At 33.3% G+C, this 16218-nt stretch overlaps 2 protein-coding genes across 3 annotated transcripts; both read left to right on the plus strand.

The window, feature by feature from the left end:
- Nucleotides 1–946: 946 nt before the first annotated feature.
- Nucleotides 947–4058, plus strand: LOC133670926 (ATPase family AAA domain-containing protein FIGL1-like). The gene is made up of 11 exons (XM_062091559.1): nucleotides 947–1527; nucleotides 1753–1898; nucleotides 2027–2154; nucleotides 2264–2382; nucleotides 2467–2559; nucleotides 2766–2867; nucleotides 3022–3121; nucleotides 3369–3452; nucleotides 3547–3642; nucleotides 3715–3845; nucleotides 3957–4058. The coding sequence occupies exons 1-11, from the start codon at nucleotides 1015–1017 to the stop codon at nucleotides 4056–4058; spliced, it is 1614 nt and encodes a 537-aa protein (XP_061947543.1). The 5' UTR covers nucleotides 947–1014.
- Nucleotides 4059–10097: 6039 nt separating this feature from the next.
- Nucleotides 10098–16206, plus strand: LOC133695083 (ATPase family AAA domain-containing protein FIGL1-like). Of its 2 annotated transcripts, none has more exons than XM_062116886.1 (13): nucleotides 10098–10450; nucleotides 11128–11266; nucleotides 11567–11956; nucleotides 12738–12970; nucleotides 13440–13567; nucleotides 13668–13786; nucleotides 13860–13952; nucleotides 14229–14330; nucleotides 14590–14692; nucleotides 15223–15306; nucleotides 15393–15488; nucleotides 15615–15742; nucleotides 15845–16206. In XM_062116886.1, exons 1-13 carry the CDS (start codon nucleotides 10131–10133, stop codon nucleotides 15944–15946), a joined length of 2037 nt encoding a protein of 678 aa, XP_061972870.1. In that variant the 5' UTR covers nucleotides 10098–10130; the 3' UTR covers nucleotides 15947–16206. The 2 variants fall into 2 exon arrangements, with proteins under 2 accessions (XP_061972870.1, XP_061972879.1); XM_062116895.1 differs by having other exon boundaries at nucleotides 15396–15488.
- Nucleotides 16207–16218: the final 12 nt, after the last annotated feature.

A 16218-nucleotide genomic window follows, 5' to 3' on the forward strand; every position in this document is an offset into this window, starting at 1 on the left:
TTATTATTATTATTATTATAAACTTCTTGTACTGTCATCGTCTATTATTATCAACGAGTGATAACCGGTCACAGAACATGTTCATCCACAGATAAATATTAATTATCTATATCTACTAAACCTTAACTAAAAAAAAAATTATAATTATTATTATAATTATCGATAACTTCTTATTATGTCTTTCACCAATATCATCGCACATTATTACTGGTGAACTACAATTTTGGTCATTTACCGGTTAACGTAGTAATTCCTATTAACTTCCTTTAGGAATCAAAGATTCTTACAGCTAATGGAGATTGGCAATTGATTATTTACTACAAATAGCGGCGACAGAAGAATTATCAAATTGTTTTTCGTTTATTTTTTGCCTCAAATTGAACATTTTTGAAACTTCAGGATGTTAATTGACAAAAACCAAAGCTTAGGGGGGTAGTTGGAATGACCCGAAACCTCAAGGCTCAGACAGGATAAATACTTTTTTCCTCGAATCTTTATTGATTCTTAAGAAGTCAAACATTCACCCTTTTTTGCATTATGTTGCATGATTATCATATCCGGTGCGGTCCGCCCAATTATCTTGATGACTTTTAGACTTGTGCCTGACCTGATTAAAGTTTGACTTTAAATAATTTGAAGAATTGACTAAGTTCAACCTAAGTCAACTGATATATCGTTCATTCCATTTGCATGGTGATCCAACAAGTTTACCCGCTATCATGATGATTCCGTCAAAATCTGAATGAGACCCGATAAATGTTTTTAATTTTACAATAATGTTGTTTAAGTTTTTTTAAAAAAGAATTTTCCAATTACTTTTCATTCAAAAGTTAATAAATTTAAGGTAATCCGAGTTAATCCATTTAAATCATTACCATGCCTCGAACTACTCTTATAACTATGTTATGTTGTCGTCGTCATGTCACAATGGTGGTTTTTGGTTTCTAATCTGTCTTCAGGCAAGAGTCTAATCAGCAGGCACTGGAAGCTATACAGAATGAAGCAAGCAGTCTTATGGACGCTTATCAAAATTTTTGCAAGCAGCTTCTTTCAATAATCAGCTGCTTGCACGAACAGAATGCACATCTACAGAAGCAGCAGAATACAGGACGGATTCCTCTTCTTCCGAGCATTCCTCTATTTCCGGGTGTTCCTCCTCATCATCATCAGCTGCAGCAGCCTTCAGGAAGTAGTTTCCCTCGACAACCACAAGTACCTGGAAGTTCTGGATCTCGACAACCACAAGTACCTGGAAGTTCTAGATCTCAACAACATTGCCAGAAACAAAGCATTACACACCTGCCGCGACCAGGAAGCAGTTTCTCGTCCAAAGAGGTCGCGAACGCGCTCGCATTGCCAGAAACAAATGGATGGCTGTTTCCTAACCACAAAGAGCCGCAGGGTACTCAATTGAACAATAGGTGGCAAGAAACTCCCATGCATCCATCGGTAGCCCAGTTCTACAAGTATCTTGCACGACCGAACTTTCCTCCGAATCCATACATATTGTCGCCAGTAAATGGATCGGTATTCAAAATCTCACTCTTTGCTTTTTATGATCATTTGATAGCTTGATAATTTGTTGGTAGTTCTTTTTTTTTTTTCCAATTTGTTTTGAATATATCTTCTTATTGTTTAAAATAATGACCTCATTTTGGTTTTTTTTCCTTTTCTTTTCCATCCTTTATTTTGCGTTATCTACATCATTTAGCTTCCTTTTCTTTTTTGATAATTGATTCTCTACTGTCATAGGCCCTAAATGCTCAATTGCGACTCAAAGCACCGGCCGAATCTTCAGCTTCGGCCTCTCCTCTAGGTCAAAACAATCCCCTAAGTTTGCAGATACCTCATTTTACAGAAATGGGCAGTAGCTCAACAGATGGGACGAGAAAGAAAAGGTCAGTTTTCACTTAAGCTGTAGAGTCTGAATTAAATGTTGAGAAATATAATCAATGGCCAGTTTTAGTCCTTGAAGAAAGATTGTCACTTGGCCATCTAATTCAATCGTGTACTTTTCTGATTCTAGTTTGGAGATGTTGAGAGGTCCTGATGACCAGCTACCTGAAAAATTACGACATTTGGAACCTCATCTGCTTGAACGAATTATTTATGAGATCATGGATACGGATCTTAATGTTTGCTGGGATGATATTGGTAACATAATTAGATGTATAAAAAAACTCGTCTATTCTTCATTGGTAGACTTATTTAAGTCCTTCAGCATTTCTAATTAACCATTCTTTTTACCTTGACATTGTTGTAGCTGGTCTTGAGCATGCCAAAAAAAGTGTCACTCAGATGGTGGTATGGCCTTTAATGCGTCCTGACATATTTAAGGGTTGTCGTGATCTTGGGAGTGGCCTTCTTCTATTTGGTCCACCGGTGAGTACTGAGCTACGTAGTTTCTGATCATAGGCGTAGATGTTACTGATTTACATAGCATATTTAGTGTTTCTGGTGTTTTAGGGAACATGTAAAACTATGATGGCGAAAACTATAGCTGGAGAGATGAAAGCAGCCTTTTTTCATTTATCTGCCAGAACATTAGCTACCAAATGGGTAAGATTTTTTATATTTTCTCATTTACTTCATGGATTTCTAGAATGATTGGCAAATATTTCGTTACACGGCATCCGTTATTAACTTCAGGCAACTTCAAATGTACTTGAGTGCTGCTCTTTCAAATTATTTAGGAAACTGATGTTGGATTTGAGTTGTGCTTCTTTTCAAGCTATTCATTCTTCTGGTTTAATCGGTGGCTGTAGGTTGCCGATTCTGAAAAGGTTGTGAGGACACTTTTTGGAATAGCCCGTTGTATGCAGCCAGCAGTCATTTTCTGTGATGAAATTGATTTAATACTAAATAAGGTAACTCTACTCAAGAATCCATGCCTGGTGCCTGTTATCATCAAGTCCAATGGCATCTTACAACATCAAGTCCAATGGCATCTTACAAATCTGTATCTCTAAATAATACTGCGAAGAAGATGCTTTCTTTTGAATTTTTATATGGTTAATGCAGAGTACAACGTATGCACACCAATACAGCAGGCGTCTCAAGATGCAGTTCCTAACTGAGATGGAAAGCATGGACAACAAGACTGCTCGGATTTTGCTTATAGGTACTCGATAGTTTTCAATGTCCATGCATACAAGGAGGATATAGAACGAAAGTCTTTGACTAACAGTATTTTGTATCAAAAGCCTGGTTAATTCTTACTTTGCAGCAACTCACTCTTCGCATTCAAGATTATCTTGTTTCTATTCTCTTTCTGAACCATACATATGCTTTCATATATATTCCTACTATCAAACATAACTTGGGCTGCACCATCAGAATTGGATTTGATACATCAATACATCATGCAGGTGCAACAAGTAGACCTCATGATCTCGATGAGGTTGCCCTAAAACACCTAACCAGAAGACTGCATATGCCCTTGCCTTCACCAGGTGCAGCTTAAGCTGTCATATAATTTCTGAACCAGCAGTTTTAACGCTGGAAGTATGTGGACTAATTACCTTGTGGTGTTTACTCTATATGTAGAAGCAAGATCATATATCATTAGCAATCTATTGAAGAAGGATGGATTATTTTCCTTATCTGAAAAAGACTTGAACACTATTTGCTGCTTAACTGAAGGTATTTACTCTTCAAGACTATGATATATCCCCTGACATTTGTCTAAAACTATGAATTTATTTATTTTTTCAGGGTATTCAGGTTCTGATATGGCAATCTTAGTGAAAACCGCTGCCATGGGTCCCCTAAGAGATGCTATGAAAGAGGGTTTTAAGGATATAGAAAACTTGGAAGCAGAGAAGCTGAGAGCAGTGACCCTTGAGGTAAGAACCAATTGCGTTTTGTGTGTATGCTAATTACTCACTGGTTAATTTCCTTAAATTCATTTTAATCGCAAGAGGAACCTAAAGGCTGGTTTTGGTCATTTTATTCAGGACTTCTGGACTTCAATGCAAGCAGTAAGGCCTTCAGTTTCACCAAATGAAACTGGTGCACATGCTCATTGGAACCTGCAGTTTGGCAGCATGTCACTGTAGAAATGGGCGAAAAAACATGTATCTGTTTAAATTTTCTTCAACTAAACTGTTTAATTGGATGATAAATCTGTATCGATGACTGGAAACTTTGTCAGCATGGTAGTTAATGATTTGGTGAAGCTTATCTTGATACAAACATGTTTAAAAATCTTGTTTTGTTGATAATGTTCAGTTGAATTTTGAACCTCCTATTTAGAGAAATGTTATTTTGTGCAAAAAACATAGAGGAGAGCTGGTTTATAATGTGCAATCCTCTCATGTGCTACTGTCAAGTAGAATAGCTAAAATGCATGGGCATGCTAGGTCTAAACTATGTTCATGTGAAACTAAATACTTTGGCTTGCCATTGTCTATGAAGCAGCTCTCTAAGGTCATTTCTGATCCAAGTGGCTGTTTATGGAATCCGGTCAGGAAGGTTTTAAAAGTCAGAATGTTGGGTTGGGATGATATGGCGCACTTAATTAGTGATGGAGGCGGAAGTTATTAGGACAACAATAATATATAGAACATAGAAGATTTGATGAAAAAAAAAATTCAGTTATGAAACTTAAATTTATAATTTTATTCTATAAAAATAAGATTAAAAATGTCTACATCTTAATAAAATTTATAAATTTTTTAAATAGTTTAGAAAATCTTATTTTTACTGGGAAACAATTAAACATATGAAAGCATAAAGAAATTAACACAATCTAAAATAAAATAATAAATCTAGAAAAAATAATAAAATTAGCCTAAACATAAACTTCTAGGTCTGATTTTAGAAGATCCAACAGCCGAATAAATGATAAAACGATTCCTCGTAAGAAAAATTTCTGTGAAATTACCTAGAAAAATTTAAATTTGGTTCAAAAATCAAATATTTTCTTATCATCTTTTTAATTTATTATTCTAGTATGATGTAACTAAATATTTTCTCATGTATAGATATATCTCAATAGTTTATAAAACATTATAATCCATGTAATTTATTTATGGCATATTCTCATCTAACTATAACAAATTATCATGCATAATTTATAAAACATTATAATCCATTTAAACTCGGTTGCTTAACAAATTATTTATGAAGATTGCCTGCTGCTAGGTCAAAAAACCATATGGAGGCTATAATTATTATACCCTATATTAAAAATAGATCATTATTTTTTTATTGTGAATTTTTACTATGAAATGTTAATTTTATCTTTTGATGGGCAAATTAATAAAGCACGGTTAGACGGTGTTTAGAGATAGAAGAAAAGTCTTTTTTAAGGGACACATTGATCATTATTAGAATGGGAGGAGTTAGACGATATTTTTACATTTTCTTTGCATAATATGATTACCTAATTACCTTAGAAAGAAAAACAAATAACTTGGTCTACATACTTTTTAGTTTTTGACTTAATTTTTAAATAAGTAGGTTATTTCATTGCCCTCGGAAATTAAAAAAAAAATTCGATATAGGGTTTTTTTTGTCATTTAGATGTGGTGATTTGACAATTATTGAGTGTCATTGAAGGCAGTAAAGTAATTTGAAAAATAAAAAAATTATTAAAAATCAGAAACATGTGAACAATGTTCGTCGCTTTTGGACGACACATACAACGTCGTCCAGCACCCAATGCTGCTTGGTGTCCCCTTCATAACGGTGGTCGAGGTGGCGCATGTGACTTTTTTTTTTTTTTTCTTCTGTCTCCTGCTTGATTTTCAAATTGACCTTAAAAAAATCAAATCTAACCACAAGGTTTGTTGTACTTAAGATTTTTTTCCTATTCTTTTTATTAAGATTTTAAAAATTTATAATAATTTATGAAATTAAGGGTTTTTTTTAATTTCATCTTTGTTCTCTTAATTACAATTGTTTTATTTATAATAATTTATTAAATTAAGAATTTTTTTGAATTCCATCCCTAATGGATATTTTCATATATCAGATTTGGTTTATATTCTTTTGATTATATTTTTTTTATTTTAGATAGTTTTTGCAATTTTTTTTTGTTTTGCAATTTCATCCTTCTTTAATTTTTTTTCCTTTTAAATCTAATATTTTTTTATAATTGTATTTTGTTACCATGAAAGATTTTTTAGATTGATTTTTTTATTATTATATCCTCCAACATTTAATTAACTGAGTGTTTAGTTTTTTAGGTGTTAAGCCCGGGTTTACAAGGTTCACTCAAGTTTAATTAGTTTTTTTTCTTTTTTTAAGATCTATTTTTTTTCTTCAGATTTCATCCTCTAACATTTTTTTTATTCTCTTTCTATGAGATTTATCTTTGTTTTTTAAATAACAAGGGTTGCCTCAGTTTTGTTTTTCTAGCCTTTGTTAAATTTAGCTTCTATAAAAGAAATTTTGCTTTTTAATTAAATTAAATTTATTGATTTCATCCTCTAGCATTTAATTTGACATGTGTAAAGCTATTTAGTTTAGCCAAGATCTATAATTTAATGGGTTACGAGTTTGAGAGATTAACTTAGGTTTACAAAATTCACCCGGGCTTGCTTGGTTTTTTCTTATTTTTTAAGTTTTTTTTTCAATTTCATCCACCAACATTTTATTATTTCTTTATTCATTTTCTATGGGATTTTTTGGTGGTTTTGAAAGCAACATGGGTTAACTCATATTTTTATTTCTACCATTGTTGAATCTAGCTTTTTTAAAAGAAATTTTATTTTTGATTAAATTAATTAATTGAATGAAAGTAGCATGAGATGCTCGATTCATGATGTTTTGTTTTTTGTTTGCTTTTTGGATCATTACTTTGAAAAAACATGTGATCTTTTTTAATTGCTAAATTCTTAAATTTTTCTTATTGCTTCTAGAACATTGATATGATATAAATATTTATTTTTATATTCATAAAAAAATTAACTGACTCGCAGGGTAGCGCATGTAATTTACCAGTAAAAGTTCTATTTGTGGTCACACTCATCCGTATCCATTTTGGTGAAAGATAGTGGCTTGTATTGTGTTCAGGCCGAGACAAGGAATAGAGTCTTGATAGTGAGCTTTAAGTTTTTTTTCTGTGTGTTTGGTTTCATGTTATATTAGAAACATGACCATCATATTCGTTAATATATATCATTAAATTCAAGTTGAATAAACATAATTTAGTACATTACTAGTTTATTGACTCGTATTATATTGTGTGTCGGATTTTTTTTAATCTTAAAAAAGTATAAAAATGTTAGGAAATAAAAAATATAATATATATTGATCATAACATTTTTAAAATGCTTAAATGATGATATATTTTATTTTTAAAAAATATTAAGATGGTGACACATTGAATCGATTTAGTCTAATTATAGTTAACTTATGAAACTCATAATATAAGGTGTGAAATCATGATAAAACCACAAAACTCATACTGAAATAAATTAGAAAACTCAATTATAACAAACCAAATATTAAAAGTCAAAAGCAAAAAAATAAAAATAAATAAAAGACCCAAAAACAATTGCCAACATCGTTTTTATTTAATCATTATTGAAATTAATTAAAAAAACCAAATCATCCCTAAGACTAAGTGATTATAGCAATAAAAACCAATATGAGATTGTAAATAACCCCTAAAGTCAAGATTTATTTTTTTTATTTTACAAGCATAAAATAATTATGTCATGCTTTTAAAATAATTTTTTTAAAAAAAAAAAACTAGACTCAAGTTAAGTGTTTTTTTTTACTTATAAAGGCATTCTAGTAATTTAACCGTGTGAAAAAAATGTAAAAAGATAGTAGTAACCTTAATCAATTCAAAAACATCCAATTCATAATAATTGAAGGTAAGTAAGTGTGAAGTTTTTTAAAGGACAAAATGGTAAATTTACAGTTTCAATCCATAGCAATTGACCCAGGTGAATATTTTAAACATGGATTAATCTTTCAAACTCACAACCTGTGAAATCGTAGACATGGGTTCAACCGATAAGTTCAATTCTTAATCAATTTAATATTGAATGATGAAATCAGAAATAAATTCTTAATTTAAAAAATTTTGCCAAATTAAAAAAAATAGCAATAAAAAAATAAACATCAAATCTGATAGAAAAATAAATGAAGGAGAGTGAGACTGAAAAAATATCAAATTAAAAAACTATATTAAGTAAAAAAAACAACAATCAAAAGAATGGAGACCAAATCTGACAATCTAGAAGATTGAAGGAGGATCAATTGAAAACAAGTCCAATTTTAGAAATTAATTGAAATAAAACAAATAGGAATAACAAAAAGAGGGACTAAATTAAAAGAAAAAAACTTAAAAGGCTGATATGCAAATCTAGAGGGTTAGACATGAATTTATATGAGGAGATATAAAATAAATAATGAAAAGGTTGTTGGCACTGAGTGGAAGGTCTGTCAAGCCTCCCAAGAAGAAAGATGACATCAGGATGAATCGAATAATGCAACAAAACAGAGGTTTCGACCATTAAAGTCAGTCGTACGCACCGTTATAAAGTAGTAGAGCAACTGGGGCATGCAACGCCACACCAATAACTTTTTTGTTTTTATTATTTATCAAAATATCACATTACCCCCAAGACCAAGTAATTATTATAAGAAAACAATTATGAAATTATGAATAAGTCCATGTAGTCAAGTTTTGAAAATTTTGATTTTAAGGGCATTAGACTCATTACATTGTGTTTAAAAAAGTGAAAAAACCTTTAGAGCATTGTTAAGTGGTTTTTTAGGGCAATCAAGTGATTTTGATGTGTAAAAAAATTATGAAAAGACCAAGATACTCATAAATAATTATAGAATGACAAATGAACACCATAAAAAGACTATTTCACCATTGAAAGCTAGTCCTTTGTGAATTTTTTGAACAAAAAAACTGGAAACTCTTATAATTCACAATAATTGACGACTTGTGCACATGGTTGTCCCATAGGGTTTAGATTATGATATAAATGCTAACATCTTAACTCATTATTTTACTTCTTCTCTCACTGGATCTAGATAAATACTAGTATATTGGCCCGCGCTCCGCGGCAGGTCAATATCATTTTTTTAAAATATAAAAATACTAAAATACCCTCCATGATCCTTTTAATTACACACCGTATTCATTTTACTGTCGCAATCAACAATAATCTATATTTAGAGTTACAGTGAAAACTCCACATCATGTAACTTCTTTATAATATTCAAAATTAGTGGTTGGATTTAAAATATGATCCATGATATTCAAATCTTGTTTAGATTGAGATTCATTCCTATGAATTGATTGTTTTTTTTTTTTTTTTATAAAATGAACAATTATTTTTTTATTATTTTTTTTCTTGATAAAGGTCATTCACTTCTGGATTGATCATTATACAAGTAGAATTTGAGTCAAACAATCAACATGGTGTGCTGAACTAAGAAGAAATGCCTCATCATAACCAATTTCTTTTGGAAACCTCCATAAATACAACTTCCTTTTCTTTTTCTGAAATTGACATCACATTACGTAAATGTATTAATTAGCTTGTAACTCACTATACATCCAAGAAAAAGGAAAATTCCACCATCAATTCTAACATAATTTTGGATAAACTATTAATTTTGCTTTTATAGATTTATCAGTGTTCCATTTCTATCTCACAATTTAAAATTTTTCAATGTTATCCCTCTAATTTTTCTAAAACTTTCAATTTTTCTCTCTTTACTAAACAACAAGTGAAAAAATTACTTTTGTTCATCTTTTTATATTGTTTTTCTTATTTTTCTCTCAAATATTCATAAATGTTATATCTCATAAAATCACGTAAAAACCTTAGATAAACCTAAACAATGAGAAAACAAAATTTAAGCTATTTAATGTCTAGGGTATCATTGAAACGTTTTGAAATCTAGAAGTGTAAACCTTGGAAATCTTAAACTATAAGGGTATAGATGGAACATTAATGAATCTCTAGGGGCAAAAATGAAGTTTTCACCCCATAATTTTGACTTTGTGTGGGGAGGGGGTGGCCATTTCGTAGTTTACTCTAAAAAACAGTCCCATTTGGCACTCCTTACACTATAAACACCCTCACTCGAAATATTTCATTTTGCGAGCCACACAATCAACAGCATTTCTCAATTTAAACCCCCAACAAATGGCGGGAAAAGAAGAGCCAGTTCCATTTTCTTCTCCTCTTCTGAAACCGAAAATGGAAGATCCTCCAGACTCTCAGATTTGTTGGAGAAAACAAGTCGACGAGAACCTGAAGAGGCTCCACTCGCTCCAATTCGGCGCTGATTTAGCTCTCGAGAAGCGCGATTTCTCGGCGGCTCATTTGCTCTCTCTTCGCCTTCTCGGCTTCCTCGACTCGCATTCTCTTTCTGATGCCGATGAGGCTCTCACTCGGACTATACGCCGTGATGCCGTCTCCAAGCTCGACTCGGCTCGCCGATCCCTCGCTCTTGAATCTGATCGGTAGTGTATTTAGTTAAATTTAGTCTCCATGTTTTTGCTCTTGATTGATTGCTTGTATGTGATTGTTAGGGTTTCCTGGTTTTAAATTAGCTGTATTTAGATGTGGCATGGTTTATCTTTAAGCTTATTTTGGATATATTGAATACGGATTTAATCATGGTGATTAGTATAGGTAAACATGATTATTTTTTTCCGGAAAATAGAAATGAAGATGGTTATAAACCGAATTTTCTAGGTTTCTAGTTTTTTCTTCTTTTTTATTGTGTTTGAATTGTTCAATTTTCAATTAAGATGAATTGAATGCTGATTTGTACTTGAAAATTGGTAACTGGGAACCTAAAGTGAAGGTATGGATTTAATTGTTGAAGTTTTGATTTAAATTAATTGAAAGCTAATTTAATTATAAAACTAAAATTAGAAACCAAGAAGTGACAGGACTGACGGAGTGCGATAATGCAATTGAATTCTAAAAAAGATACTTTTGAAGAGGAATGTTCACTGTTTATCTCCGGACTCAAGTTTCGGCACAAAACGAGGCAATTGGATTTTAACTATACACATGAACTTCAGTATCTTTGCCAGGAGCTAAAATTCATGTCTTGGATGTTTTTTTTTTAAACATCATAAATATTTTGTGGTTCTATGATTGTAATGACTTGTGATCCTTGCATGGTCAGTCGAGCATTTGAGCAAGCAGGTAGAGGTCTTGGCCAGGTTTTTAGCAGAAAAGGAGATACTGACATTGAGAAGATCAAGCAGTCAAAGTACTTTCGTGCTCTTCTTCAGAAGTATAATATAAAGCTTTCAAATAAATTGGTATGTAATCTAAATCCATAAATTGGCTTTCATGACTTCAATTCCTATCTTTCCAACTGCCAAGAGGCAGTTATAACTTCAAAGAGCTGGACTTGTTATTTTTTTTTTAAAAAAATTTTCCTTCTAGTTTTCTCATTTTTATTCAAATGGTTAACTGGCTTTTTTTTAATCATAATGTCCAAGACTGTGATCCGCAGTCCTCTTCTAATTAAGCTCTTTATATTCTGTTCTAAAATTCAAATAAGGTGTGAAACGGTCAAATTATTGGGTCCTTGACCAAAATTACTATGTTCTTTTCAGGATGACAGAAAGGATAGGCAGGAAAAATTGAGCTGCAGTACATCAAAGGTTATGCCACAAGCAAATTTGGCATCCCTGTATGGAAACAACACCTCAAAAGCGAATAATGGCTTCCATAAGAGTATGTTGAACCCCAAAAGTAATATCTCTGAGGATCACATGATTATAGAAAAGCCCCACTCACATAACAACCATCCTAAAGGATACAGTCTTTCCAGTTTTATAAAACTTCAAGAGGAAGAAAGAGGTTATGGAAATGCTGTGGGGTCAAAACGTTCACATGTGGAAATCAGCAGCCCTAGAAATGACAGCGGAAATTCACCAACAAACAATGAAGAAAATAACACTGATGGTTCTGGCAATGGATTTGTTACTGCAAGAGCTAAACTGGTATCCATTCACTTCTAACTATCCGTCCTCACCTTTTCTTTCATTTCCATACTAATACTTGAACTAGAATTCTTGGATGCATTCATTTTATGCCTGCAACATACACATGATCTAACATCTATATACTGAAACCTATCCAGAACATACCAAGTCAGAATCACTGGCACAATTAGGTGGCTCATCCATTTACCATTACAAGTATTATGCTTTGAATCATAACCCTTATTGCAGTCTTATTACTTTCTGTCTTCTTTCCTGTGTAGCAGTATTTTCTGGTCCAGCATCGTGTATAAATCATTGACTTCAACGTACCACATCTTTAAGCAATCAACATGAGCATAATGGAATTTATATTATTTGTATGAAGAAAAAACGTAATTCTTATCATTTTGCCTTTAATATCTCTTTGTCTCAAACTCCTATATTAAACATGTAGAAAAATTTGTTTGACACCACACGATGGGTTATGAAATCTGAAAAAGAAAAATCAACCTAAAATATAGGTAAGCATCTTTTCTGCCTTAGATTCTGTAAATTAGAATTCTTAATTTAGAGAACTACTTGCTAAAGTAGAAACATCTCAATATGCCAACTAAATTTCATACCTGTCACAAGGTTTGTTTAAAGAGAACTCAAATGTCAGTTAGAGTTGGGAGTACTTGAAAAAAATGATCTTGTGCTGGAAATATATTCGGTCCAGTGCTTTAAAAGTTTAGCATCGTTTTCCTTTCTTATCATGAAGTGTGGGCCAATTGTAATCACCGTCTCTGCTCTTGTATAGGAAATGGATGCAAAGCAAAAACGTGGCCTGGCAGGATCACCAAGTACATCTGTCTCCCCACAAAGTGATAGCACAAACAGAGGATATGGTGCGAGATCATATGGGTTTTCCCGCCGTGGTGTTCGAGGTAATTTTATTCCACCCATAAAATCTAACGGGGGCAATACTGGAAATGTGACTACAAGAGTTGCTGGAAAGAGCGATGATGCATCGGATGACTCGGCAAAGAGATGGTGAGTTATGTGGTTATAATTTCATGGCATCAGAAGTGAGTTAAAATTACTCATCAGTTCTTAACGCTGTAAATTGACAATTGCTAATTTATTAAAGTCTTTATAAGATGGTTTAACCATCTGAATGTGTCCTCTGGAGTAGTTAAAACTTGGAGGTTTCTTTTGCAAAAAATACTCTTACTGAACCTCATTTGGAAGTCACAGGACAATCTAATAATGCCTTTTCAAACCAATTGTATGTGATATCCTTTCACCTGTCATAAACTTATAATGCACTCCCATTTTGATTTAACAGAACAATTTCGCTTTTCTCTGCTCAGTGGGCAGAAGTAATGTTTGATATTGTATGGTCTGGTTTATAATGCCAGCCCGTGTCTCTAGTCTGTCCCCCTTTTTTCAGTATAGATGTTGACTGGTAATCAGAGTGAGGCATACATGCACTAAGTTTAAAGTTGCTGTTTTGTTTTAGTTTGGAAATGCTATGCGGTCCAGATGGTGAACTTCCTGAAAAGTTGAGGAATTTGGAACCTCGTCTCATTGAGCATATTAGTAATGAGATTATGGATCGAGATCCTAATGTTCGGTGGGATGATATAGGTACAATATACTACCTCACACTTCTTACCTCAGTCAACAACCTGTTTTAGTTCCCATCTATTCCACTTTGATTTCAACTGCTTTCCTGGCAACGTTGTAGCTGGCCTGGATCATGCGAAAAAATGTGTGACTGAGATGGTTATATGGCCTTTGTTACGTCCTGATATATTTAAAGGGTGTCGTTCTCCTGGAAGAGGTCTTCTTCTCTTTGGTCCACCGGTAGGTACTGAATCCAAGTAATATCAAGGGAGATACTCTCTACTTTATAAATTTAATGCTTTTCATGTTTCAGGGAACAGGAAAAACAATGATTGGGAAAGCAATAGCTGGGGAGGCTAAAGCAACCTTTTTCTACATTTCTGCCAGTTCATTAACTAGCAAGTGGGTATGTGTTCATCTTACTTCTTCAGAGTTTCCCTAACTGAATTTTCTGTTCATTCAAGAAAATATCTGATGATTGGTCACATTTAAAACAATTGGGATAGGTTGCAAGGGCTATATTAGATTACACTCCTGAACATCTTGCTATTTTTTCTGAACAGTTCATTAATGTGCTAAAGAAAACAAAAGAGAGGAACCTTTTACTTTCTTACAATTGAATTGATGCCTAAACATTGTAGGACATACTGCTTAACTTTTGAAAATTGACTCGTGAATGTAGATTGGGGAGGGTGAAAAGTTAGTGAGGGCGTTATTTGGTGTTGCCAGTTGTCGTCAGCCTGCTGTAATTTTTGTTGATGAAATAGACTCCCTTCTGTCTCAGGTATAGTATTTTCTGACCCTCGCTGCTACACTAGGTTCCTGACTATTTATACCTATCAAGCAGGTAAATGACACTGATTGTTTGCATTTTTTTTACTATGAAATGCCTTTTTCTTGATCCTTCACAGAGTGCTTCCCATCTACATGCAGGGTTACTTCGTGCAAACATGCAATAACCCCCTTTAATATCTCTTTATATCAATTAGATGGTATTCATTTCAAATAAGATGTTGCACTTAAAACTTTCACATCGATTGCAGCGAAAGTCAGAAGGTGAACATGAATCAAGTAGACGACTGAAAACACAGTTCCTCATTGAAATGGAAGGCTTTGACAGTGGTAGTGAGCAAATTCTACTTATAGGTAAATTTTTAGAGCTGAATATCAGATTCTATTGCAATATATACCCAAAGTTTTGAGACTTTCAGGTCTGCCTGCATTCTCTTTCCCCTCCTCATGCCTTTCTCTCCCCTAAAGTTTTGAGCTCCTTAGGAAAGAAACTGATTGAGGAAACAAGATTCTCATGCTTTGACACTAGTTCTGCGTTAGGATTTTCCTAGTAGTGAATAGAGAATCTGTGCAGTGCAAATCCTTGTCATGTTCCATATAATGGAAAAGCAAGCCCCTTTTGCACCCACAACTTCCTATTCCACCACATCTTATTTTCAACCAAGCAATCCTTATGCCTGTCCATACCATGTGCCGGGTAAGTGTACTTCCTGGTCAGCATGCCACAGCAATAACATAACAATAGTCTTACTCTTACTCATTGAAACAAACATTTTTCCCTTTTACGAAGGAATTTGCTCCTCAAAATCCGACATTAGCCTTCTTTGCTAGTCAAACATCTTCACCAACACGATTAGTATTTGGTAAATATATGTGTTTTTCAGGAGCGACAAATCGACCCCAGGAACTGGATGAAGCAGCACGTAGACGCCTTACTAAAAGGCTTTACATCCCCTTACCCTCGTTAGGTGCAATCCAAATTCTTGTATGTCTTTCAAGTTTGTGAATGAATAAATAAATGAAGTGACTAACCTATTGCTTATTGGGAATCAAGAAGCAAGAGCCTGGATTGTACGTAATCTCTTAGAGAAGGATGGACTATTCAAACTTTCCAAGGATGAAATTGATACCATATGTAGTTTGACTGAAGGTACTTAGTTCAAGCATTTTGGATTCAGAACTCCTATACTTCCTCTGTTATGTTTTGATTGGTGATCTGAAGGGGGTTAGTGTCTGAAATTTTTCCTGCCTTGCGTGTTTTTTTTTCTTCTCCCAGGATATTCAGGATCAGACATGAAAAACTTAGTGAAGGATGCATCCATGGGTCCGCTAAGAGAAGCTCTCAAACAGGGCATAGAAATTACCAAGCTGAAAAAGGAGGATATGCGATCAGTTACTCTTCAGGTAAAAAAGCGTACATTCGTAAAATTACATGCTCTCCTAGTAAATTTGGTGGTTTTTATCCGTTGTTTACGTTGAATTGAATATATCTTTTTTGGCAAAAAGGATTTTGAAGATGCATTGCAAGAAGTGAGGCCCTCCGTTTCTTCGAATGAACTCGGTACGTATGATGAATGGAACAAACAATTTGGAAGTTTATCTCTCTAGGGATCAGTTTGATCAACGTAGGAAGAAAAAAAGGGAAAGTAAATCACTTGTAGCTGAAGACGGTGCGTTGTTTGCCGTGTGCAATCCTTCACATCCTAAATGTGAATGGAATTTTGATTTGATGGCGCTATGGATGATAGCACACAACTTTAACGACCAATATAATCAACACCTCCATCCGCTAACGTGTTCTTGAGTCATGTCACATAAAATTTCCAGCAAATAATTTCCCATTACAATAAGTAATTATCTGTTTTATCTTTCTTTTTGCA

This window comes from Populus nigra, chromosome 1 (genome assembly GCF_951802175.1).
Source record: "Populus nigra chromosome 1, ddPopNigr1.1, whole genome shotgun sequence".
In the NCBI taxonomy this organism is placed as follows: Eukaryota; Viridiplantae; Streptophyta; class Magnoliopsida; order Malpighiales; family Salicaceae; genus Populus; species Populus nigra.

Excerpts from the sequence above, each read along its gene's own strand:
- LOC133670926 (XM_062091559.1), top strand. The coding sequence starts at position 1,015 with ATGGACGCTTATCAAAATTTTTGCAAGCAGCTTCTTTCAATAATCAGC. Across the intron at positions 2,383-2,466 it reads TTCTTCTATTTGGTCCACCG|GGAACATGTAAAACTATGAT; the intron begins GTGAGTACTGAG and ends CTGGTGTTTTAG. Across the intron at positions 2,868-3,021 it reads TTGATTTAATACTAAATAAG|AGTACAACGTATGCACACCA; the intron begins GTAACTCTACTC and ends TGGTTAATGCAG.
- LOC133695083 (XM_062116886.1), top strand. The coding sequence starts at position 10,131 with ATGGCGGGAAAAGAAGAGCCAGTTCCATTTTCTTCTCCTCTTCTGAAA. Across the intron at positions 14,331-14,589 it reads TAGACTCCCTTCTGTCTCAG|CGAAAGTCAGAAGGTGAACA; the intron begins GTATAGTATTTT and ends CATCGATTGCAG. Across the intron at positions 15,489-15,614 it reads CATATGTAGTTTGACTGAAG|GATATTCAGGATCAGACATG; the intron begins GTACTTAGTTCA and ends TTCTTCTCCCAG.